At 44.9% G+C, this 26,599-nt stretch overlaps 1 protein-coding gene across 2 annotated transcripts in view; it reads left to right on the top strand.

Moving 5' to 3' along the window:
* Window positions 1-26,599, top strand: part of RELA (RELA proto-oncogene, NF-kB subunit) — a 47,662-nt gene that overhangs the window by 4,485 nt on the left and 16,578 nt on the right. For both annotated transcript variants that reach the window (XM_068259536.1, XM_068259535.1), the window contains exons 2-4: window positions 13,787-13,828; window positions 18,890-19,035; window positions 25,360-25,508. In XM_068259536.1, the coding sequence (XP_068115637.1) occupies window positions 13,787-13,828; window positions 18,890-19,035; window positions 25,360-25,508 (337 nt within the window). The remainder of the gene's footprint in view (window positions 1-13,786; window positions 13,829-18,889; window positions 19,036-25,359; window positions 25,509-26,599) is intronic.

Raw genomic sequence — 26,599 nt, 5'->3', positions numbered from 1 at the left:
ATATTGCCTGATGATTCCTTTAGGGCCCATTCACACTAGAAGCACTTTTCTGAGCGTTTTGCGATTAGCATTTTTAAAATCGCTCCCATTCACTTTAAAATTGTGCAAAAATTGCTGCAATTTTCATGTACATGATTGCGAAATCGCCGCGATTTTTACTGCAGTTTTAAAGAGAACCCGAGGTGGGGTTCTCACAACAAAATCCCCCTACAGAGGCTGGCTCTGCCTATTGAGCCCAGCCTCTGTTGCTAATCAGATCCCCCCCCCCCCCCCTAAATCCCCCCTGCGCTCAGCCAGACCCCATAAATCTCAGCCGCGCTGCCGACACGCAGCGTGTCAGCAGCAGCTGTGTTTAGCTTCCTAACGTCATTCTCCGCTCTCCCCCGCCTCCTGTATCGCTCCGGTCCCCGCCCACGTCCCTTCCCTCCACGCTGATTGGAGGGAAGGGACGCGGGCGGGGACCGGAGCTCTGCAGGAGGTAGGGGGAGCACCGAGACTGACGTTCGGAAGGTAAACACAGCCGCACAGCTGTGATTTATGGGGTCTGGCTGAGTACAGGGGGGATCTGATTAGCAACAGAGGCTGGGCTCGATAGGCAGAGCCAGCCTCTGTAGGGGGATTTTGTTGTGAGAACCCCGCCTCGGGTTCTCTTTAACCTCCTTGGCGGTAACCCAAGGAGGTTTTCTCAGGCCCTGCTGGGCCAATTTGCTTAATTTTTTATTTTGCACTCTGCTAGCTGCGTCAGCACACCGATCGCCGCCGCCCCGCGCTCGATCGCCGCTATCCGCCGCCCATACCCCCCCCCCCGACCCCGTGCGCTGCCTGGCCAATCAGTGCCAGGCAGCGCTGAGGGGTAGATCGGGACTCCCGATGACGATCCCGCCCCGTCGCCATGGTGACGGGGGAAGCCCTCCAGGAAATCCCGTTCTTTGAATGGGATTTCCTGATCGGAGATCGCCGAATGGGATCGAAGCGGGCGGATGCCGCTGAGCAGCGGCTATCATGTAGCAAGCCCTGGGCTCGCTACATGCTTTAAAAAAAAAAAAAAAAAAAAAAACTGCGCTGCCTCCTGGCGAAATTTTTTTAGACCGCCAGGGGGGTTAATGAAAGTGAATGGGAGCGATTTTTAAAGGCTGCTAATCAATCGCAAAATGCTCAAAGTGCCTCAAGTGTGAATGGGCTTTCAAAGGCACCAGAATAAAGCTCCATAAACAACTAGATGCGCTTCTCCATATGCTATGTAGGGGAACACATCCTTATGCCCGGGATTATCGCAGACTGCACAGAAGTGCGCCCCGCTTACTGCATCAGATCCCGCAGATCTAATGCTACGTTACAAGTGTGAGCGGCTCCTATTTTTAAATGTGGTGCAGAGAATGGACAAATAATATCCAATCCTCTGCTCAAGTGGAAAGCATTGGAACCTTAAAGCAGACCTGTGAGCACCAAAAAAAAAGAAAGTTAGATTCCCACCTAAGTAATACTATAAACATATGTGAACACGCAACACTCAATAAGAACAAGATCATTTAACCTCTTAAGCGTTACGGACAAGCTCAGCTCGTCCAGTAACGCCGGAGGGCACCGCTCAGGCCCTGGTGGGCTGATTTGAATAATTTTTTATTTTTTTTTTAACACGCAGCTAGCACTTTGCTAGCTGCGCGTTTCACCGATCGCCACTGATCCGCTGCTACCCGACGCGTAAGAGGGGCCCCCCCGCAGACCCTGTGCGCAACCTGGCTAGGCTGCGCTATGGGGTGGATCGGGACTCCCTGTGACATCACGTACGCCTGACGTCATTCTGTTTGTCTCCATGGTGACGGGGGAAGCCCTGCAGGAAATCCCGTTCTGAACGTGATTTCCGGATGGGCGTGATCGCCGGCGGCGATCGGAGGGGACGGGCGGACGCCGCAGGGAGGGGGGAATCATGTAGCAAGTGCATAATCAAAATCATATGCAAAATCGACGTCTGTATCCATCGAAACACGATCGAACATGTTGGAAATAATCGAATCGATGGAATCGATCCCGCGAATCGCGTGGGAAATCGCAACGTGTGTACCCAGCATTAGACTTACTATAGTATGGATGTGAGCTTTACTGAGGGACAGTCAGTGATGTGACTGTACTCATAATAAGATTTAGTTGTTGCAGGGAATCATTGTGGTTGGAAAGATGGCCCTATGTCTTTTCCTCCTGAATTGTACATGGTGTGCCTGACTTGGAGGTATGACTACAGCTGTGGTTGGAGCATAACTGGAGGTGTGATAAAGCCATCCCTCAAGATATGAGTGGAGATCTGGTGAGAGAGTAACAGTAGGAGTGATGAAGGCATGACTGAAGATGTGTTGGAAGTGTGACAGGAAAAGGGGTGGAGGTGTGACTGGAGGTGTTAGAATTGTGACTAGAGGTGTGTTGGAGGGGTGGAGGCATGAGCAGGGCTGTGGAGTCTGTACAAAATTTTCCAACTCCTCCTTTTATGAAACCTCCAACTCCAGGTACCCAAAACTGCTCCGACTCCACAGCCCTAGGTGTCACTGGAGGTGTGTCTGAAATCCACCATATAATGCCACCACGTATCATGCGATAACACGTGGGGTAAAAAAAAAAGCTGCTATTCATCTGCATGTAATTGCAGCCAATAGTACTTGTGGCTGGCAGACAGGAGCCTGAACTGCCCGACAAACGTGGAGTTCAGCTTCCAGCCTATCAGGGCTGTGGAGTCGGAGCGATTTTGGGTATCTGGAGCCGGAGTTGGTAGTTTCATAAACTGAGGAGTCGGAGTTAGATTTTTGTACCGACTACACAGCCCTGCTGCCTATACACAAGTAGGTCAAGGAAAATAACTAACTAGGAAAGGGTTGGCTCTGTAATGTTGAAATGCAGCCATGGAGGGTGACTTGTACCTGGGCCAATGTAATGCTTTTATTTTATATATGTTTTCCTGCCCTGGGGTCCATAAGTGAACTTGAAGTAGCCAGAGAAACGAGTAAGATTCTTACCTCACTGGGCTGGTGCCACCAAGAGGGCTTCTGAGCGCTTTTAAAAAGCACTTGGTTCATGTATTAGAATGGGTTGAATCACACCAGGACTATGTTTTTGTAAAACCAAAAAAAAAAAAAAAAAAAAACTCACCAAAATTCTCCAAAAATCGGTAGGCATGATTAAAAAATTGCTAGGCACATGCCTAGAATCGCTATGAAAAATCACTTCAAAAAGCGCGGAGCGCTTGCGATTACGCTAGCGCTTTTTGGTGTGCACTGGCCCTTAGAGGGAAGCCTCTAGATAGTTCAGAATCTTTTCGGTGATCTATTCATAAGCCCACTGTTTCTGTGCAGAGTCCCTCTCAACATATCGGACGAGCTTGTTGGATATGCTCCCCTCCATGTACAAACTGTTTACTGTGCATGTCAGCGAGTGACTTCATGCTACTGCGCAGGCACGGACCATACTCATGCATGCGCAGTACAGCTGCACTTACACAGACGGGGGTTTTCGGCTACAAAGAAGAGGGTCCTGGCCAAAGGCGGCGGGATCAAGGACGTGTGAAGCTTCTGGACCATGCAGAGGATTACCACTGATGGTCATGTCTAGGAGAACTCATGAAAAGCATGTGACTTGTTTGATCAGCTGATAGATTTGCAAAGCTCTGATTTGCTGTGATCACATCTGGCTTTAGCTCATGACTAGCAAATCAGAGACTTGTATATCTATCACCTGCCTACCTGATCACAGGCTTTTCCATGAGTTTTCCTAGACATGACCATCACTACTTGGGTAAGTACCTAACTTTTTTTTTTTCAGTTTACATTTTTATGGATTTGCTTTAAGCTCAAGTTGCAAGGCAGACATGTGCTGTGTTGTTATGACACTTCATCAACGTGCAGTAGGAAGTAATAAGCACTTCCAAAAATAATACCTCTAAATAATGGAGTACTTGCACAGAGTACTATGGGAGGAGACTTTCAGGGCATTAGACTTCAAATGGGACTGGGATTAGAAAGGAGATGAGTCATTTAACTGCTTTTTCTTAACATTCAAAACTCACTGCAGCGATAACCGGCAATTCACAGTAAACAAAATGCGGTGCATGCAGTGGTTTTTCAGATTTTAGAGCGATCGTGTCTGAAATGTAAAAAACCTATTGCAATCACTCAAAAATCGCTAAAATGTCCAGTAAAAAAACAAAACAAATAAACACCTGTTGCAGAACGCTAGCGGTTTGTGTTCCCCAGTGTGAATGGGTCCTTTTGATGCACAGCTTCTGTTGGGATCTAATAGCTAGAGCGATAGTTCTGGGCGCAAGCTAAAGCTGAGCTACATGTACTGTTGTAGAGGGGAGGAGGGACACTGGCATGACACACGATGCTAGAGCTCATGGGACACCTTTACTCTTGTCTGAGAAGGCCCAAAACAGATGCATTGTCTGAGTTCTATCTAGCGTGCTTATGAGGCTTAAATGAACAGTGCACACACTCCAGAATGCACACACGACTGCATCCTCCGTTCTGCCACTCACGGCTCAGCTCTTTTGTAATTCGCCTTGGACTAGGCCCCTCCCACCTTGGGTTGGCACCTTTTTAAGAGGAAGCAGTATTTGCTGCACATGCCCAGTTCTGGCCTTTCACGTCATGCGCAGTGTGATACTCCAGGATGCTGTGGACTAGTTCAGGTCGTATGGAGGAAGATTGCGCACCTTCAGTGATTCTAGATACCAGATTGTGCTGATAATCTGTGGAATATGGCTTTGTTCCCCCACCACATTAGCAGACAGAACCTATAAAACAAACAAAGACATTCCAGGGTGGCAGAACGGTGCTGGAGGAAAAGTAAGAAACTAACTGCAGCAGCTCAGGGATGCCCTTTCCCTTGCAAAGCAGTCAAAGTTCTCCTCACTCAAAATAACTTAAAGCGGGACTGTCACCATAAAAATCAAATTTCAACAGCAACTGGTCTGAGTGTATTAAGTGATAAAGATGCTAATCCTGCATTCAAAACTTTTTTTTCTGCTGTTATGGTTTGGAGTTATTACATACTGGCACTGCAGTGTTCTCCCCAGAATTTTTTTCCAGCTGGGTGGCATGAAAATGTAGCCGGGTGGCATAAAAAAGTAGCCGGGTGGGGCAATATGAGAGAATGCAGGGCCGGTGCCTTTCTGTACAATTCTGCGCACAGCATAGGAGGAGGTGAGCCGATGACAGCCGGGTGGTCACCAAAACTAGCCGGGTGGAGCACCCAGCTAAAAGGGCCTGGGGAGAACACTGCACTGGCCCTAGTGCCAAACAGTGCCAAAAACTTGAATGCTGGGAGTTCTTTTCATCTATATTCCTCCTCTTCCATTTATTTCTCTGCCTAGCTGATTACTTGTGTTTACAAGCAAGGCTGAGGTGACTCAGTGATTGGATGTATAATTAAATAAATTAAAAAAAAAAAAAAAAGACTCTGGGAGGCGGGCAGCTAATGAATACACCAGGGGTTCTCAAACTGGGTGCCGCGGCACGCATCCTGATCCTTTATGCAATACCATCAGGTAATGTGGTGGCATAGTGGTTAGCTCTCTCGCCTTGCAGCGCTGGGTCCCTGGTTCGAATCCCAGCCAGGGCACTATCTGCAAAGAGTTTGTATGTTCTCTCTGTGTCTGCGTGGGTTTCCTCCGGGCGCTCTGGTTTCCTCCCACACCCCAAAAACATACGGATAAGTTAATTCGCTCCCCCTAAAATTGGCCCTAGACTACAGTACTTACACTACATAATATAGACATATGGCCATGGTAGGGATTAGATTGTGAGCTCCTTTGAGGGACAGTTAGTGACAAGATGTATGTATGTATGTATGTATGTATATATATATATATGTATGTGTATATATATGTATGTGTATATATATGTATGTGTGTATATATATATACTGTACAGCGCTGCGTAATATGTCGGCGCTATATAAATAATAATAATGCAACCATGCATTGATATACAATGTGGCTGCATTAACTGCTAGTTACCTTTAGTCCCCGCAACCTTGGGTGAAGTTAAACATGAGAGGAATCGCTGTGCCTAATAAACATCACTAGCTACTTGGAGTGGGTCGTCGCCTGATAAGGGTCATAATGGCATTTCGGTGGTAGTTTTTGCCGAGGGGTGCCTTGAAAAAGTTTCAAAGCCACCAAGGGTGCCTTCACCCAAAAAAGTTTGATAACCACTGGAATACACAATGAGCAAGAGAAGGGAGTGGGGGAAACCAGAGTCAGGGAGGATATGTCAGCATTAGCTTGGCCACTGCCTAGAAAAGTATTTTCTGCTTTTCCTCCGTAAAATTCACAGGAATCATTACGTGGATAATACAATCTGTTATGTAAGTAGAGGTAGTATTTATCTACTTATATATGTGGTTTTTATTTCTAGGTTAGCGTGGGTGTCGCTTGTTCTTTAACAACTTTAACAGCTGCCACAGCCCCCCACCATCGCCTCCATTCTATTGTTTATTAGTCAAAGATTTTGTATCCTACCACCTCACCCTGAGGCTTTTTGCTTTTACTGATTGCTTGCATGGTACAATACTCGACTGCTACCACTCTGTAAAATATTGCAATGCATTTTTCTAGTGGTGACATGACATGTGGGTAATTTTTCTTCTGTTTCAATGCTGAGCTACAACATACAGGTCATGCGGAAGCGGTGTTCCCATAGATCATTGTGTAAGTTGTGCATCTGCATTGCGTAAAAATGTGCACTGCTGCGTTGTGACTCAGCGGACATAGAAAAGTAGTGGACATGTGTCAAAGGCCAGTAGAGAGCATGGTGATGTTCTGCTTGTCTGTTGTGCAACAGTTGGCTGCTGCATATTAACTCTGGGTCCTTTGTGTTGCAAGCCGATTACCTCTGTGCCACTGGTTTCCATAAGTCAGAAGAGTGAAGCCTGGTACACACTTTCAATTATAATTAGCCAATCACTGACCAATTTTACCACCTCAATGTACTATGAGGGCCCTTTTCACACTGGTGCGGTGTAGCATTACTACTGCAGCCCACCGTTAGGATAATGTTACTGTATGGGGGCTTTTATACTGATGCGGCATGATGTGTCAGAAGTGACGCAAGGACAAACGTACGTTACCGTGTGGAGGTACAGAAGTCAAGTAAGTCTATGGTGATGCGTGTTTTTTTTTTTTTTAATTGCCCAACGCAAGTTTTACGACTCCGTGGAATCGTATTTTAGCAATACACTTCTGCACACGTGATTGCTTCGGCCACAGGAAGTGAGGGTCACTTCCTGCTTGGTTGGCTGCCAGATGGGGATTGCCCTGTACTAACGTGGTAATCCTTGAAGGCCTGTTTTGTGCAGCCCCCGGGCCGCACCGCTACAGCCAATCCGCGGTGTTAAACCAGCCTCAGGGTTTACCTACACAATCGGCTCATACTATTCAATATCTGTTGACCCTCATACTACATGGCTGTGGTAAAATTGGTCTGTGATTGGCCAGTCATAATTGAAAGTGTGGTCCAGGCATGAGGCCTAATTTTCACTGCACCAACTGTTTAGTTTCATCCTCAGTAACTAAAGGATGGGGCCTCTCTTCTGTTTCTGCTGCTCCCTGTAGCCTAAGCCACATGTGGCTCTTGAGAACTTAACCACTTGAAGACCCAGCCTTACACCCCCCCCCCCCCCTTAAAGAGGAACTGAACTCTGAATAACAAAAAAAAAAAAAAAAAAAACTGAATCCCCTTTAAAAATCACAGGCAAAAAGTGAGCACTTTATGATAAAAAAAAAAGTAAATATCATTAATAATATAAATCATTTGCTAAGCCTCTCCCATCTGTGATGAGCTGCCGCGGCAAGTCACGTGATTTAAGTCGGCAGGCTCGCAGAGATCTCTGGGACCTTCCTGATAGCAAATTAATCTCGCGAGAGTTCCTCCGTGTTTACAATGTATGTCATCAGATGGCGTCTGGTGGGATGTCTGACAGTAAGGCTGTGACGGCAAGCAGAGAGAGAGAGAGAGAGAGAGAGAGAGAGAGAGACTAGTTGAGAGAAAGGCAAACTGCTGGGGAATGGAGGGATGCGACCACACAGCGGATGATAGACTCAGAGGAGTGGAGAGGTGAGAGAGAGGCCAGCTGTCCTTGGAAGGAAGGTGGAGAAAGAGCAGTGGAGGGACAGAAAGCCCAGTAGAGAAAGCACAGAGCGCAGATGGAGACCCCCCCCCCCCCCCCCCCCCTCCCCCTTGCACAGCAGATAGCCCAGCACACAGAGGGAGAGAGATCACAGCAGAATACTGCAAAAAAAGACAGGCAGAGACTCGAGCCTAGGTGGCAAAAGAGCTAAGCCGAGGACAGAAGTGAGGCCAGCAGGACGGTAATAAACATGCATTGGTTATATTTTGTTTTTTTTCTCCTGTGCTTGAGAGCTGTATTGAATGTAGCTGTGATTAATAGCCATAAATAAATGATTCCATCATTACTGGCGGTTCTTTGCTTGTTTCCTGAAGACTGCTGCATACCATAGTAGATAAACACAATCTGCCTCACCTCCTCCAAATGACTTGTCTGTGGTGTGCACTGCAGTAAGAGCATAGTGTGTGTGTGTGTGTGCGCATCTGCGTGCGTGCGTGTGCATATGTGTGCGTGCGTGTGCTTAGGCTGAAGGTAAGCACAGAAAACTTCTCTTATCAGATGCCTACTTTGGAAGATCTGTCAGCTGCCCATACACCACAGGTCTATTCCGGATCAATTGGTGAAATCATTGAGTGCCGCCTCCCAGTGTCCAGTGTAAAGTATACATTACCTGCCTGCGACCTACGCTTGTCCCCCCCGCTGCCTCCGGGATTCCTCCTGCATACATGTGTGCCCAATGTGTTTTCCTAGTAAGGACACGTGTGTGACGTCACATGTCCTTACTAGGAAACCACGTGGGGTGCTCGTGTATGGAGAGGGAAATGCAGCAGTGGGACAAGCGCATGACAGGTAATGTATACTTTACACTGGGTACCGGGGACATACTTTGAGTGGGAACAGCGCCGGGGCTATTAAAGTATTTATATAGCGCCGACATATTACGCAGTGCTGTATACAGTTTATGGTCTTGTCACTAACTGTACCTTAGAGGGGCTCACAATCTAATCCCTACCATAGTCCTATGTCTATGGATGCATTGTGTAGTGCATATATCATAGTGTATGGCCGATTTAGGGGGAAGCCAATTAACTTATCTGTATGTTTTTGTATGTGTGTGAGGAAACTGAAGTTTCTGGAGGAAACCCACTGGGAGAACATACAAACTCCATGCAAATAGAGCCCTTGCTGGGATTTGTACCGGGGACCCAGCGCTGCAAGACAAGAACGCTAACCACTACACCACTATGCTGCCACAAATCTTGGCTTATAAATCCTGGCTTACAAATCTTTATGGAGAATTGTTTTTTGTTGTAATAGGTGGTGGTCGTTGGTGAATTTCTAATCCATTGTAAATTGCATTTCATAACTGATTTAGATATATGCATTGTGTAGCGCTGGCCATACATCTGGAAACTTGGTAGTCAATCGACCATCTGATTCCACTATTATAATGGGATGATAGAGCAGGAAAATGACAGGCTGGAAAACACAGCAGACATTACATACACAGGCGCAGCCAGATGACATCACTGTAACTGTACACTATCACAGGCTAATTTGCATACTGATTGGAGAAAGGAGCTGCTTGAGTAAGGAGGGGCTGGAGGAAGTAGAAATCAGCTGAATTGCACTGTAAACTTGCCAACCAACATATGGCTGCTCACTGCACTAGAATGCAGTAACAAAAATAAGGTCATCTGATAGCTATATTACAGCAAACATACATTTTTATTTATTAAAGCAGTATTAACCTCCCTGGCGGTAAGCCCGAGCTGAGCTCGGGCTATGCCGCCGGGAGGCACCGCTCAGGCCCCGCTGGGCCGATTTGCCTAATTTTTTTTTTTTTTTTTTTGTTACACGCAGCTAGCACTTTGCTAGCTGCGTGTAACCTCCGATCGCCACCGCTACCCGCCGATCCACCGCTATACCTGTCGCCGCAGCCGCCCCCCACCCCCCCCCCCAGACCCCATGCGCTGCCTGGCCAATCAGTGCCAGGCAGCGCTGTGGGGTGGATCGGATTCCCCTTTGACGTCACGACGTCGGTGACATCCCGCCATGGCGACGGGGGAAGCCCTCCAAGATATCCCGTTCTTTGAACGGGATCTCTTGATCTCCGTTCGCCGGAGGCGATCGGAGGGGCTGGGGGGATGCCGCTCAGCAGCAGCTATCATGTAGCGAGACATTGTCTCGCTACATGAAGGAAAAAATAAATTAAAAAAAAGGTATTTGCTGCCCCCTGGAGGATTTTAACAAACCGCCAGGGAGGTTAAGCAACACATCTGATATTTTTACAGTATCAAATTTTGAGGTCAGTTCCACTTTAAGGACCAGCGTGGTTTTGTATGATCTGTGCTGGGTGGGCTCTGCAGCCCCCAGCACAGATCAGGTTGCAGGCAGAGCGATCAGATCACCCCCCCCCCCCCTTTTTCCCCCCTATGGGGATAATGTGCAGGGGGGGGGGTCTGATCGCTCCTGCCTGCCTGGGTGTTGCTGGGGGGGCACCTCAAAGCCCCCCCTGCGGCGAAATCCCCCCTCTCCCCCCTGGTGATCGGGGCTGCACAGGCTGTCCTCTGTCACATGGCAGCGATCCCCGGGCCACTGATTTGCCGGGGATCGCCGATCTGCCTTACGGCGCTGCTGTAGCAGCAGCGCCGTTCAATGTAAACAAAGGAGACAAAAGTCTCCTGCGTTTAGTCTGCGAGCCGCGATCAGCGGCTCGCAGGCTATTCACGGAGACCCGTGAATTAATCAGGCCTTTCCTGATTAATTAGGGAGGCACCTGGCGACGCAGATGTGCGTCGCTGGTCCTCCAGCTACCACTTTGCCGCTGCACGGTATGAGTGTGCGGTCGGCAAGTGGTTAAAATGTGCATTATAGTAAGCAGTAAAAGAGTGACAGCACACAGCCTACCCATCCAGAGGAGCACAGTGGTCATTTTGTTTCTGGCAGAAGTCACGAGAATCCCCCCCCCCCCCAACAAAATTAGCATGAAACACCCTCTTACCTAAAAGGTAAGTGTAAAATTTACCTGCTCCAGAGATGCATCGTATCTCTTCTGCTCTTCCAGGCAGCTCCATGTTCTATATTTACATACCTCCATCTCCCAATCACGTGACATTCAGTCGGAGTCAGAGGGGGTATGGAGCATGTGGCTGTCAGAAAGATCATAGGAGACACGAAGCAACACTGGAGCAGGTAGATATTACACTGGTCCACTGTGCTACTCTACAGAAGGGGGAGGAGCACGCCTCCGGTCACACCACTTAATTTGAGTCAATAAATAATTTGGCCCATAACTATTGTTTTAGGTTTTGGCCCTTACATGATTGAATTTGACACCCCTGGTCTGAGTTGTCAGAGACTGACAGCGATCGTTTCACCCATAAAATGTACATCTTCTAGAACCAAACCAGATTCAAGATCAAATCTACTTATTGGCTTTTCAGATTTGACATCAGATACAGTTATCCAAGCCAGTCAGCAGATAGCTTTATGTGCGTGCTCTATTAATACCAGATGCCAGTCTGCTTGGTCGCATGAGATTGTTGAACATCAGGACTTGACTGCTGCTTACTTAAAGAGACACTGAAGCGAAAAAAAATGATATTATGATTTGTATGTGTAGCACAGCTAAGAAATAAAACATTAAGATCAGATACATCAGTCTAATTGTTTCCAGTACAGGAAGAGTTGAGAAACTCCAGTTGTTATCTCTATGCAAACAAGCCTTTAAGCTCTCCCACTAAGTTAAGGTGCCCATACACTCGTCAGATTGGCAGCAGATAGATAAGAAATGCATCTGATGATCTATCTGATGTGTTTTTAGAACATTTTTTACCAGGATAGAATTCCAATAGATTTCAGTTTGAAATCTATTGAAATTCGATCTGATGGCATTTTTTGCCATCAGATTTCCATTAAGGCCAATGCAAACTGATAGGCAATCTCATCAGATCGACCTAAATTTTCCATCCTGCCAGTTCGACAGAAATCCATCGAAATCGGCCATCGATCGGTCGATTGGCCAACCGATTTGCGATCGATCGGGATCGATCGGTCGGCCAGAAAATCGGCTGAGTGTATGGGCCCCTTTAGTCATGGAGAGGGCTGTTATCTGACTTTTATTATCTCAACTGTTCCTGGACTATTTACTTTTCCTCTGCTAAAGGAGAGGTCATTACTTCAGACTGCTCTGAAAGACTCATTTTGAATGCTTAGTGTTGTGTAATGTGCACATATTATAGAATGATGCAATGTTAGAAAAAACACTATATACCTGAAAATAAAAGTATGAGAATATTTTCTTTGCTGCTAATCTTCTAGTAATTATTCATAGTACACAACCAATTCACTATATCATATTTTTTTTTTCGCTTCAGTGTCTCTTTAATGCTTTATTACACGCAGCGCAATGCCATTGGACTCCATTCCAATCTTGTAGAAGAAATTCTTAGAAGTTAGGGATTCTATTCATACAGTATCTTCCGGATTGGAAACCACCTTGCTGTTATGCACTTTGCTGTGTGTTGATGCTGTATGTTGTCAGAGTAACACCTCTTATTTTATTTATTTATTGCGTTTATGACCTGAGGCAAAGCTACCTAAGCTGAGCACAGAGGTATGTTCATGCTGCCTCCACACATCTGAGCATTGTCCATTTCTCTGCTCATTCCTCCCAAAATCCCAAAAGTGCCAGAGGGATGTGACTGGTACAAGTGTTCTAAAATTAACCCTTTGCATGCCACTTAGCTGCTTCTGTGTAAGTAGAAACAGCAATTGACGGCTCTTACACATACATGAAGTAAAAGCGGCTGATAATTTGGGAGCAGGGGATTGCTGCTAGTAGAATATTGGAAAAATCTCTTTAGGGCTAGTTCACGCCAAGATAGCGATGTAATTGCAAATTGCAGTAGTTGTCCAAGTAAACAAGAATCACAACATGAGTGCGGCCGGAATGCCGCACGCAGCGTGTCTGCAATTTGTACAAATCACAAATGCTGCAGTTAAAAGGATCCCCTAGGGAAAAGGTACATAAAAAAGCGCCCCAGTGGGAGCCATTCTTTATAGTTGTAAGTCATCTTTCTTTTGGGCACAGATGGTGTTCTTATAATTGTTTCCGCATCCTCTTTATCCACTGGCTGAATGCAGTATTTATGCTGCTCATTTTATTTGACAGAATTACATTTTATTTAATAAATTACTGTTTTACTTTACAGCTTGTGCAGATACTAACCCATGTGTGTTTTGAGCTAAGTAGGTGCTAGAGCAAACTAATTACATTTCTGGCCTCATGCATTGACTTTAGCTCACATGCCTGAACTTGAAAATGGTATTTTTATAAATTGACAATTAAAAAATGAAATTTTTTTTTGGTACACATGGTAGATAAAACTTGGCCAAAGCGGGCAATAACGATATTAATAATAGGTAGCCTCTGGCATGTTGTTGGGTGGACTCTGCCTAGGACACTATTCTCCCCACTCACTACGCCAGCACTGTGAGTAGTGGTGGACCCCCCCCCCCCCCCCCCCGGGAGGAATTGGCAGTATGGCGCACAGCTGAAGGCAAGCAGAGCTACACAGTGGATTTTCAATTTTAATTGAGGTCATTCAGACTTGTGTGCAATGTTACTAATAGGGTATGGTTTTTATTTATTTCATTTTGTTTCACACAGATATATTTAATTCGTTGATGTCAAAAGACTGGACTGTTCTAGGTAAGAGAATATCTACATAACCGATTTTAATATATACTTTTTATTTTTTTGACGTTTTTATCTTATCGCTGGAAATTCCTACCTTCAGGTCTCTTTATTTTTACCTGTTCTGGGGACTTGTGGGCTGAACAGGTTGGGTACCAGATGTTTAACGCTTACCATCCAGACCTCTTCAGCAGAGGGTGCTGCATCCTATGTAAGGGCTTGCTTCCACTACATCCAGAATCTGCAGCGTTTCCCCGCATGAGAGCTGTGCAAGGAAACTGCCTATTTCTGTAATGGCTTGTTGTCCAGATCTCACTGCTATGCGATCGGTATGGCATACTGCGGATTTCTGCAGTACACGCCCGCATCTATACAGCCATGCATGGCACGGCATAGCAATCCTCAGGCTGCGGCTTCCCTGTAGTACAGGAGCCACAGCCAATTCGAAAATGGCCATGGCTCCTAGTGGAAATAGACCCTAAAAAGATCCCCATTTTCATAGGAGGCTGGATTTTTGTAGATAAGTCAACAAGTCAGGATGATTAAACAATATTGAACAGAATGCTTTTTTTGTGGCCAGGTGTGCTTGCAACTGCAGCAAAACTGGATTCAGCTGCTGCACGGGCCACTCAGGAGTGGCCATGTAACAATTCAGGGGTTACAGGGCAGTGGCAGACATAGCTGAAACTAGCACTGTGTTTAATGGTCACTCATTACATACAAAACTGGTCAGAAAATGGTTACACTAGTTGCCATTGATTTTCAGCAAATTGATATAGGATGTGTAAAATGTCAAGTCCTCATTGAAGACATGTATGTACTGTATGTGCTCCCACCAGCCCAGGTATAGGTTGGCGTAAGGTGGTACATGAGTTGTGCCCATTTCGATACCTTTGAGCTGGTGGTAGACCTTAACGTTAAACAGGAAATGGTTATATTCAAGAACAAAGCATAATAGCTGTAGAAGGAACGCTCCGACCTCTCAAAGTATCTGCCTTCTACGCCTAAATCATGTTTGTTACTGTATAGATTTAACCTATACTGTATACTTGTTGTTTCAGTGACGCTGATATTTTGTAGACTGTTTAAGGTGTCTTTTGTGCCTATCCTATATGAGGGAAAAACTTGCACAAAAAGTCTCAAACGTTTCTTTATCCACTTAAGCCCGAAGGGTTGAAATTTTTTTACATCCGAGCAACTTTCACCCCCCATTTATTTGCCAATAACTTTATCACTACTCATCACAATTAATTGATCTATATCTTGTTTTTTCCGCCACCAATTAGGCTTTCTGTGGGTGGTATATTTTGCTAAGAGCCACTTTACTGTAAATGCATTTTAACAGGAAGAATAAGAAAAAAATGGAAAAAATTCATTATTTCTCAGTTTTCAGCCATTATAGTTTTAAAATAATACATGCCTCCATAATTAAAACTCACGTATTGTATTTGCCCACATGCCCCGGGTATTTCACCGTTAAAATTATGTCCCTATCACAATGTATGGCGACAATATTTTATTTGGAAATAAAGGTGCATTTTTTTCCGTTTTGCGTCCATCACTGTTTAGAAGCCCATAATTTATTAAATCATATTGATATACTCCTTTGACATGAATATTTAAAAAGTTCAGACCCTTAGGTAACTATGTTTTTTTTTTTTTTTTTTTTTTATTGTAATTTTTTTTTTTTTTTTTTAACTTAAACTTGTATGTGGGTATTTTTTGGTGTGGGAGGTAAACAGGGTTTTTTTTTATATATTTATAGGTTTATTCTTAAAAAAAATTTTTTTGAGGTGTAATTTGCTATTTGGCCACAAGATGGCCAGAATCAAAAAGTCCTGGGAGCGATCGATCTCGCTCCCAGGCAGAAGAAAGGAGACCAGAGCTCAGAAAAGCCGCAGCGTCTGAAGAGACGCTGTCGGCTTTTCTCCGGGGGGGTCCGATCAGCGAAAGGGATTTATAATCCCTTTCACTGATCGGTGGGCTAGCGGCCAGTAGCGGGGGCGCGCACAGGGGGGGCCCGCGGGCGCGCGCGCAGCCCAACTGGACGAGAAATCTCGTCCAGTTGGGCTTAAGTGGTTAAATTTGTTGGCCATCTCAGTTAAGGTGGCCACACACGATACAATAAAATGCTCCAATTTTACAGCAATTCGAAAAAAAACCGTTCGTGTCTCTCTCGAAAAAATTGAATTTTTTTTTTAATTCGACTGAAAAATCCGATCGGATTTCTCGTTTTTTTCAATTTTAAATCGGAATGCCAGATATTTCTCCAATTTCTACTAAAGATTGTATGGTGTGTGTTGGATTGTCAATTTATTAACCATTTCCGCCGCCCGGACGTGAAGTTCACGTCTGGGCGTCAGCACTCCCGCGCTTGGGCGCACTCCCGCCCGCGGGCGCGCCCCCGCGTCCCCGTTGTGTTCCCCGGTAGCCCTGGGATCAGTGAAAGGGAACATGGTTCCCGATCACCGATCCCTTTCCCCCGCAGAAAAACCGAAGCGCTCACCTGTGAGGCTTCAGTTCTTCTGCCCGGACAGATTTCTGCATCCCCCTTGTACTTCCGCTTAGCGAGAAGTACAAGGAGGGTAAACAAAAACGAAGGTGGCGATCTTGTGGCCAAATAGTAAAACTACAGCTACACATTTTTTACAATACGATTTACACATATTTTAAATTATAAGCTTGTAAATAGTGATGGACGCAAAACGGAAACAATGCACCTTTATTTCTAAATAAAATATTTGCTCCATACATAAATTTAAATGGTATAATAATCGAGACAAACGGGTAAATAAAATACATAGGTTTTAATTATGGTAGCGTGGATTATTTTAAAGCTATAATGGCCGAAAACTGAGAAATGAATTTTTTCCATTTTTTTTCTTATTAATCCTGTTAAAATGCATTTACAGTAAAGTGGCTCCTAGCAAAATGTACCACCCACAGAAAGCCTAATTAGTGGCGGAAAAAACAAGATATAGATCAATAAATCGTGATAAGTAGTGATAAAGTTATTAGCGAATGAATAGGAGGTGAAAGTTGCTCCGATGCATAAGGTGAAAAATCCCAGCGGGCCGAAATGGTTAATATACACACCTTAGCAATTTTCTCAGTTTCCAATCATTTTTATCATCATTGGGGACAAAGTGTGTGTGTGTGTGTGTTACATTGGTCATATTTTTGAAATGTTACAATCAGTCAGAAAAATTGATTGCAACTCATAAATTGAACAGATATTGTAAAAATTGTATGGTGTGTGGCCAGCTTTAGATTATGGTCCAGGGGGTGGCAATTTAATGTCGAGTTTTGGGTAAGGTGTAGAAGATTGTATTCATAGGGTGTTTTAATGGTCATCTTGTGGAAGTCCTCCTTTTTTTTTTTTTTTTTTTTTTTTTTTTTTTTGTCAAAATTGCCACCATTGTCCACAAGTTTGATTACTATGGTTTAATTTATTTTCAAGACCCCTAAAGTTATTTTCCCCAGTTTAACTTTCTTGGGGCTTCTTCTACCCCCCCCCCCTCCCCTCCCTGTAGTCGTCCACGCTATCTTTACGCTCGTCTCCCTTCAACCGCTATGCCCATCCAGAATCTGTCCTACTCAGCTAGTCGTGGGCTAGTGCGTATGCGCAGCCCGTTTCAATCGAGCTCCTGTTGCCGGGACCGTTCTACACATGCGAAGTTGCAATTTTTTTCATGCCGCGCAAGCGCAGAATGCTCCTTGCCATGGGACTGCGATAGAGGTGCACACCTCCAGCTTTGGAATGGACACAGCAGCTAAAGGGAGAAGAGTGGAAAGCCGGTGAGGGACCAGGATGACTAGAAGGGGCTTGAAGAAGCCCTCAGTTAAGTTAAACTATGCAGCTTAGTTTTTACTTTAGGTACACAAGGGCCTGTCTCTCTTCTCATCTGTAAAGTTGTCATGCATGCAAATGCTATCGACTGGTGAGTGGCTCTTTCTTGAGTGTACATATTAGGGCTAGTTTCCTTGCAAACAAGTTCTAATTCTTTACCCAATCAGACAGTTTAAATTGAGAGCTAAGGATAGACCAGTGCTCTCCACAGTATTTTTTTCCCAGCCGGGTGGCATGAAAACTTGTCCGAGCACAATGGGGGAATGCAGAGGTGGTGCTTCTCTGCGCAATTCTGCTTACAGCATAGGAGGAGGCGAGCCAATGACAGCTGGGTGCTCAACAAAATTAGCCGGGGGTAGCACCTGGCTAAAAGAGTCTGGGGAGAACACTGCAGGCCCTTCTGTAGCACTTTCTGACAACTGACCATTGTTAGCCTAGTGACTTATTCAATCTCTGAGTTTGTGTCACCAAAAGTTACCACTTGTTGACCATCCGCCCCCTCCATTGCCCTTGTGTAACCCCACTGATTCCTGTTTCTCAGTGTTTGAGTGGTACTCATCAAATGCTTCCTGTGGTGGGTTGGGGGCCTGTCCCGAAGAAGAAGAAGAAAAAAAAAAAAAAACACTGGCCTAACATGAATTATTAGCAGATGAACTGTTTGTATTGGGATTCTGGTGTTTGGGGTGGCTACATCCTCTTCCTCCTCCATCCTTCCTGCCTCTTCCAGGTTTTAGATTCTTTTTGCCTGCTCATGTGAATGATGGGTAGTATTTCAGTTGGCCATTTAAATCCAGATACTGAATCTGACTGCTCACTAGCTCTGACATAGGCTAGGGTGGGGCTGTTCTTCATATCACTCTGTATAATTATATATTTTGCACCTTGCACAAACTTTACGCACCCCTGAGGAAGTCCGTATATTAGGCAAAACATGGCTGTTTTAAGTAGTGATGTAACTACTTGTAATCAAATTAGATGGCGCTGCCCGCTGAAGGGGGGGGGGGGGGTTAACTTGCCTAAGCTGCCGCCGCCTATGGCCGATGCGGTCCACGTAACTCCACTACTTCCACATTCAAACAGGGAAGGAGGAAGTAGTGAAGTTGCGTGAACCGTTAGTGGAGCGCATTTGGCTATAGGTGACGCCTGAACTTTCTTGACCACAGATGTGACATGGCATATCTCCGCTCGCATTTCTTATTTAACACTTGAAGTTTCTGTGCATACAGGTTCTTCTTCTTTTCCTAATGTGGAAATCATTGAGCAGCCAAAACAGCGAGGTATGAGATTCCGCTACAAGTGCGAGGGGCGGTCCGCTGGGAGCATACCAGGAGAACGAAGCACAGATACTACTAAAACTCATCCCACTATTAAGGTCAGTACACATCCCCCACCCCCTCCCTCTTTCATGCAGTACTACTGGGTTTTCTAAAGCTAGATACACATGCTGGTTTGAATGCAGTTGAACGATAGACTGCCTCAGTAGAGATTGTTGAAAGAAATCTGCATGTGCTCAATGCCCGGCATGCTGGATCTTTGGCGATCCCTGCCCATTTGCTTTGTTCTCCCCTGCCTGCAGTAAGTTTCTCTATTGCTCGTTGTCCTTCGCCTCATTAAGTAACAGATGTGTCATTGTTGTGGAGGCTAGTGGTGCATCTGTACAGTCTCCGCACTGCATTGTCGCCCTATTGATTGAGTACCCTTCCCTGCCGAGTGACAGATATACCTTGGTGTGTATGAGACTTTGGAAATCCCTTTTGGAATTTTGGCATCCCTTTTACTGTAAGACCGCTAATAAAATGGTTTTGGCCACAATATTATACTGGCAGCTTATTTGTGAGGCAGAGATTCCAGCAGACCTGGGGGGATATTTCCCTGCCAGCACAATGAGAACTTGTGCTATGCCAGGGTGTGGAGTATTGACCTCTGACTCACAGCTGCATTTTTGTACTGCTGGCTGCAGTCATTGGTCAGCATTCATTAAGTTGTACCACATGAGGTCTTTAGCTGTTTTTTTGTCAATTACCACTGCATTTTACAGATTCCAGGCTTTGTTCATTCAACAGTTGCTATAGAAACACAACTTTAAGAATTTTTGATTGGTAAATAACCTCTTGGATGCAGAGTATCGACTTGTTTAGTCAAGTCATTAAAATGTGACAAGCTCGTGTTAACCCATTTACTTCAAGATTTTCACTGCTATCTTTGAGCATGCGGTTAACTATTGAGCCCATATAACTAGTGCAGCTATGCTACCTGGCAACAAAATACTGCAAATACTCTTTAATTACCACAAGTGTAAAGCAAATAAAGCTATCTGGATAGATATTATCACATAATGTATCAGCTTTGTGAATGTGCACTGCTCAGAGGTGGCCATACACACATCAATTTTCCTGTTCAAATCTGATCATCTCTGCTGGAAGCTAATGCCCATAAAATATCTGTATGATTTGAATTTCAATTGATTTTGATCAAAAATCAATCAGGCGTATGAGGGGGACAGGGCAGGAAATATTCATTGATCAGCTGAAAGAGCGGTAGTTTTTTTTTTTTATGATGGGCCATACCATTGCACTGCATGAAACCATGCAATTCTGAGGTTCTATTGATCTCTACTAAACAATCTTTTACCGATGTCTCTCATCAGACAAGGGGCATCTTTACCACCACCTCACCCCCCACATGTGCTAGGTTGACTCACCAGAAAATTTGACCATTATTAATGGTTAGCAAAGGCATATGTTCAAATAGCCTACTTGCCACCGTACTACTATAGTAATGGTTCAGAAACCATTAATACAGGATGAACTGAGAAATGTATTCTACAGTGTTTCTCAACATTACAGCATGTTCCCCTTTTTATTAATGACTGATTTGGTCAAGCACCTCCTGTTGTGAGTAACATCATCTCAAGTACCCCTTAAAGCATACACATTGCTTAGGAGTACCGTACTTCATAATTGTGTTTAAATGTTTTTTAAACATTTGATGCTTTTTAATTATAAATACCTATTTGGGTTATTTTTATTTAGGATTTATCATTTTATTCTCAAAACAATATAATTGACTATGACCAGATCAAGTACCCCGAGACCAACTAAGTACCCCATGGGTTGAGAACCTAGGTTCTACTTGATGAACCACCATTTTTTTTCCCTGATTCAGTCCCATTTGAGCTGTGCCAAAAATATGAGGATCTCAGCCGTTGAAGACTGGAGTTAAACACTGGTCTAGGTCATATTGAAGCATGCTGGGGTGGGGGGTTATGGAGATGGTTGGTAGATTAGTAGTTGTGACTAGAGTCTTTTGCAGGTGCCCACCAACGAAAGCCCCTCATATGTAGCTACCTGTGGTGATCCTCTGCTTGGGTGGAAGTTGCACTTGCCTGGCTCCTCCTCGCATCAGCCTAGGATACAAACTGTCTTGATGCTAACCACAATTGTTACACCTCTCTTCCATATGCTGAATTTGAACACAAACACTAGTCCCAACACCCTTTCAATCTGTGTTCCTGTAATTGAACTAAATGGGAAGCATAAGTAGGTAGAACACCAAACAGTTCTAACCCCCCCGCCCCCCCCCCCCCCCCCCCCATGAGCAATGAAGAGAATGGATGAGAGGTGTCCGCCCCCCTTTGATAATTAGCTGTGGGTAGCAGACCCACTGCTTCACAGTGTTGGCCCTCATTTAGGTGGCATCTGAGCTCTGCCAGCATGGCATAATTGTTGGATCCTGGAGAAGGTGTTGTGAGTGTTGGAGATGAGGCAGGAAGGAAAGTATGGGTAGAAACCTTTATTCTTGAAGATGGTCTTAAAGTGGACCTAAAGTTATAACTTCTTCTCTGCTCAGCATAATAACCTTTAAAGAAAAACCTTTCTTTGTTACAGGTGATATAAATCCTGCAATAAACTGCAGTGTCTACTTCCTGCTTTCAAGGAAACAAACATAGGGTTAACATCCCGTATTTACAAATTAGCTGCTCTGCTGAGATTCCTGAGCTGACACAGCTGAGCGATCAAATTACTCTTGAGATTCCCCCTTTACAGATGAGGGGGAACTAGGCTAAACTCTCTAAATACGTAAAGGCTGCATTTCTCTGTTTTCCTTCTGTCCTGTGCAAGAGTTCAGGTCCACTTTAAATGGGCAAAATAAAAATGTTTTTTTCTAGGCAACTGCTTCATGTTTTCACCAGTTTTTCTTTGCACGTCTTGATAAATAGGCCTCATAGTACTTTCCCACAATGGCCAAGGTCAGTTAAGGGCAGCTGTGTGATGATTTTCTGTATTGGAGAGCTCATTTCAAGCTGTGGTTTGGTGCTTTACAGCTGTTTCTGATTATAAAGACCACATCCCTTTTATTTCAGTGTTTCAGTTTCTCTTGGAATTTCCATGTAGTAATGTTTGCATTCCTGCTGGTTAAATAGCTTTTAGGAATGGAGTTACTCAGTTGGGTTTTAGTTTTGCTTTAGCTCTTTGAGAAACGTGGTCAGTGATTCTGGGAATGCAGCATCAGCTGAATGCATGGTAGTCGGTCGGGGGGAAATGTTCTAATGCCTTTTTAAAGGGATACTGTAGGGGGGTCGGGGGGAAAATGAGTTGAACTTACCTGGGGCTTCTAATGGTCCCCCGCAGATATCCTGTGCCCGCGCAGCCACTTACCGATGCTCCAGCCCGCCTCCAGTTCACTTCTGGAATTTCAGACTTTAAAGTCTGAAAACCACTGTGCCTGCGTTTTCGTGTCCTCGCTCCCGCTGATGTCACCAGAAGCGTACTGCACAGGCCCAGTATGGTCTGTGCCTGCGCAGTATGCCCCTGGTGACATCAGCGGGAGCGAGGACGCAGCAACGCAGGCAAATTGGTTTTCTGACTTTAAAGTCTGAAATTCCAGAGGTGACCCGGAAGCGGGGCCGGAGCATCGGTGAGTGGCTGCGCGGGTACAAGATGTCTGCGGGGGACCATTAGAAGCCCCAGGTAAGTTCAACTCATTTTCCCCCGACCACCCCGAGTACAGTATCCCTTTAAAGGGAAACGCTGCTGTTGCTGAGAAATAGACAAATGTTGCATTGGGCATTCATTTTTGTTTACTGCTGGAGCACATCGACGCTGCAATCGACCTGCGGGTGATATTCAATGATCAGGGATGGCAGTTCTTTAGCAGATGCAGTGCGTAATAGCGAATGTAATGCCGTTTGCGGGACAATCATGGTCTGAACTGTGCCCCGGTCAAGTAGTATATGGGTAGCTTAAAGGACAACTATGGTGAAAAAGTGTAAAATGTTTACGCATAAAAAATTAATTTCTCTCATAGTAAAATGCACTATAAACTACTTTTCTCCTATGTTTCTGTCACTTACAGTAGGTAGTAAATGCTGACAGATTTTGGACTAGTTCATCTAATCATGGGGGAGCCTTAGTATTAACTTTATTCTTTACAAAAGCACTGCCTGGAAAGGGCGATACAAAAAATGTTAGATTAACATCCACACACGTTTGCACACTATTTTGGCAAATTGGACTAAGCAATTGCAGTTCAGTAAGTGAAAAAACTAACTGGGAATCCCCCATAAGGAAATGGACTAGTACAAAGCTTGACAAATCTGTCAGATTTTCACTACCTACTGTAAGTGGTGACAGTAAGGCTTGGTTCACATTGGCATTTGCCAATGGCACCGGCTGTACAATTCCGTGGTCTGTTCCGCTGAACGGACAAAAAGATGCAGCAGGACCCAATTTTCCAGACCGCTTGGCTCAGCAGAACAGAAACGGAAGGTTTTGTAGCACAATAGGGACCTAAGGAAAATGTACGTTTTACAGCACACTGGTTGTAAAAACGGACCGTTTTCCTGGCTCCAGATGGCCCGATCCGTACGTCCAGCTCTGGGAAAAAGACAGATGTGAACCGACCTTGCACTGGAAAAAAGTAGTTTTGTAGTGCATTTACTCTAGCCAAATAGACATTCATTTATTTTATTTTTTGTGATGGTTTTCCTTTAAGCAAGTTAAGTTGCTCACACACTTTAGATGTTTCTTTACAGAAACTATCATCCCTGTCTTGGCTGGGAGTGTGTTCAGGTGTCTCCCAGCATTGCTAGTCTCCCTCTGGCAGGATGGATCGCTCACACCTGATTATATCTTTTTGTTCCCTTTGGGAGCTTCAAAGGAAATTCTTCTGGCAAGGTGCCAGGTGTCCTCCCTCTCTATAAAACTGAACAGGGTGGTTTACCTGGAGCCTGGCAGAGTGCCTGTACAGCTCCTGTTTCTTTACAGTACTACACTTTACAGTCTGCTTAATCTCCCTGGTGGTCAGTTTCTGCACGATTTACTGTATGTGCAAAAAGTAGTTCAATTAATTTTCATGTTTTGCTGTAACATACCAAAATGTGTCTAGCTACACATTCTGAGTATATAGTTATAAAAAATTGTGTAAAAAACAAAACAAACTTTCCATTTCTGCTAGGCCACAACCTCCCCCCTCCCCCCCCTCCTTCAGCTTCATGCACAGGCTGGAAGAGAAGAGGACCTGTTTCCACTATGTACGGATACGCAGAGTTTCCCCGCATTCAAGTGAATGGTGAAACTGCCCGTTCCCTGCAATAACATGCAGGCATGATTCTGGACAGCATATATGTACCTATGAGGCATGTTGTCCGGCAGGAATCGCAACTCGATCCCTCTGGCGATATTGCAGGGCCAAGGCTGTACAGAGGTGTCGCTAGCCTTCTGGCTAGTCTCACATTCTGTTGCGATATTTGCTGTGGAGTAGGGCCAGCTTATTATTGCATAGGTTGGGTCACACGTTCGGCAAGGTGAGCATGGAGAGCAGGACTCTCAGGTGAGGTACTGGTCTGATCGCAGGTCAGGGCATTGGGGGCCGGTGTACACATGCTAGATTTTTGGCAGAGCAGGTTGTTTTCAGCCGCCTCACCCACGTTTCATCTTAAAGGAACCTTATCAATGCCCAGGTGTTCTAAAATGACACTATACAAATAATGTCTAAGTAGCTGTGTGAACATTTTCCTACTTTTCATGTTAAATTTCAGGGGCAAAAGCTGTACTTCATTCTGTGTAGATTTTAGTTACATTTGGAATGTCTCATTTGCAGAGGTGAATTGCTGCAGTCTGACATGCTCAGAACAGTGTAATAGTGAAGCAGAGTTATATAAAAACAAAAGCCAATCAGGTTTCACGCACAGAGAATGCTCTGCTTGTCTCTGACTGAGCTCTCTGCACGAACAGTTAACCAATACTGTGAGGGAATTCCCCCCCCCCCTTCACCCCCTTTCCATATGGCTGTCTGCCTTCAGAATTACAGCACACTGCCTTCAGAAAAATGGGAAAGGAATTAGATGACAGTAAACAAAGATAAGGATTCAAATGTATACACCAGTACTTAGCAGCACTTCCCAAACCTTTCCTATCTCATTTTGAAAAAAACGTTAATCGATAGTGTTCCTTTTAAGTGTGTAATACAGCTTTTGATTTGCTGTTATGAAGTGGTCAATGAGTTGTAAATGATTAAGTCGATACAGAAATATGCAAACTTTTTTTACTGACTGGGCCATGTTTGGTCCATTTTCAAGCTGCATAAATCTCACACAGTTCTCAAGGTTGAAGAAAGACACGTGTCCATTCAAAAGTGCTTTGTTTAACGAGACCTATGCTTTGGGTTTGAACTTGGTGTTTAATTCTTTTCATAGATAAACAACTACCAAGGACCGGCTCGTATAAGGATATCGCTAGTGACCAAAGACGTCCCTCACAAACCACACCCTCATGAACTGGTTGGAAAGGATTGCAAAGATGGCTATTATGAGGCAGACTTGACTCCAGATCGCAATGTTCATAGGTAGCTCTTCAGATATGTATGTCTTTATCATACCTGTATTCCCCTCAGTGCTAAACTCCTGCCATATCTGCACAGCCACCCAAAGCTCGAGGCCGGTTTTGTACCTGGCCCTTGCGTTTGCGGTGCGATGCTCCGCCTCTATCGCACCACAAAAAACTACATTCATGACTCAGCAGCAGAGTGCGCCGACAGTCATATACATAGTGCCGCCCCCCACCCAGTGACATACTCCCTGCTGGACAGGAAGTACGTCACTGAGATTTATTTATTGTATTTATAAAGCTTCCAGCTTCCCCGTCGTAATTGTGTCAATTGATGCATACGTCCTGCACCGCACGGCGCTGCCAGCAAATTTAAAATTTTTGCATCGCCCATTGACTTCCATGCATTCCGTCACTGCAGAAATGCGACGGTAGTGTGCTGTTGACTTTGTGTCGGATTGGATGCATCGCACCACATTAAGTGTACTGGGCACCATTGACTTACATTGCTTTAGCCACACCTTGTGTATGCAGAGGGTAACTCGATGCAAGGCGTTTTTTTTTTTTTTTTTACCAAGTGTAAAAGGGGCTAAAGTCCATCTCCATGTTTGAGTGAGTATTAAAGGTGGCCATCGGGGATAAGTGAGAATGTTCAGGCAAAAAGCGAGATCATCCTGCAGTGTGTGGGAGGTGAGAGCTGTATACAGGGGGGTTAACTCTCCTAAGCCACCGCCTCCCTTCTGATGCATTCTATGCTGCCTTCTATCTTCTTACAATTCTGCCTCTAGAGCAGTAGTTCCGGTTTAGAAAGCGGATGTGTAAGAAGATGAAACGCAGCATAAAATGCTTCGGAAGGGAGGTGATGACTAGGTGAGTTTACACTCGTATACCTTGCTCTTGCCTCCCGCATACTGCAGGACAATCTCGCTTTTCAGAGAACATTCTCGCTCATTCCTAGTGCCCATATCTGATGCAAACAAATCATTCCATTTCTTAAATAAAGGTGGCCATACATCAGGCGACTTGGCGGCCAATCATTCGATTATTATAATCTGATGAAAATCTGTGCCGCCTAATGCATGCCCGATCGACCATGCGACTAATTTTGGG

This window comes from Hyperolius riggenbachi, chromosome 11, assembly GCF_040937935.1.
Source record: "Hyperolius riggenbachi isolate aHypRig1 chromosome 11, aHypRig1.pri, whole genome shotgun sequence".
Taxonomy (NCBI): Eukaryota; Metazoa; Chordata; class Amphibia; order Anura; family Hyperoliidae; genus Hyperolius; species Hyperolius riggenbachi.
This window is presented reverse-complemented; position numbering and strand designations above follow the sequence as displayed.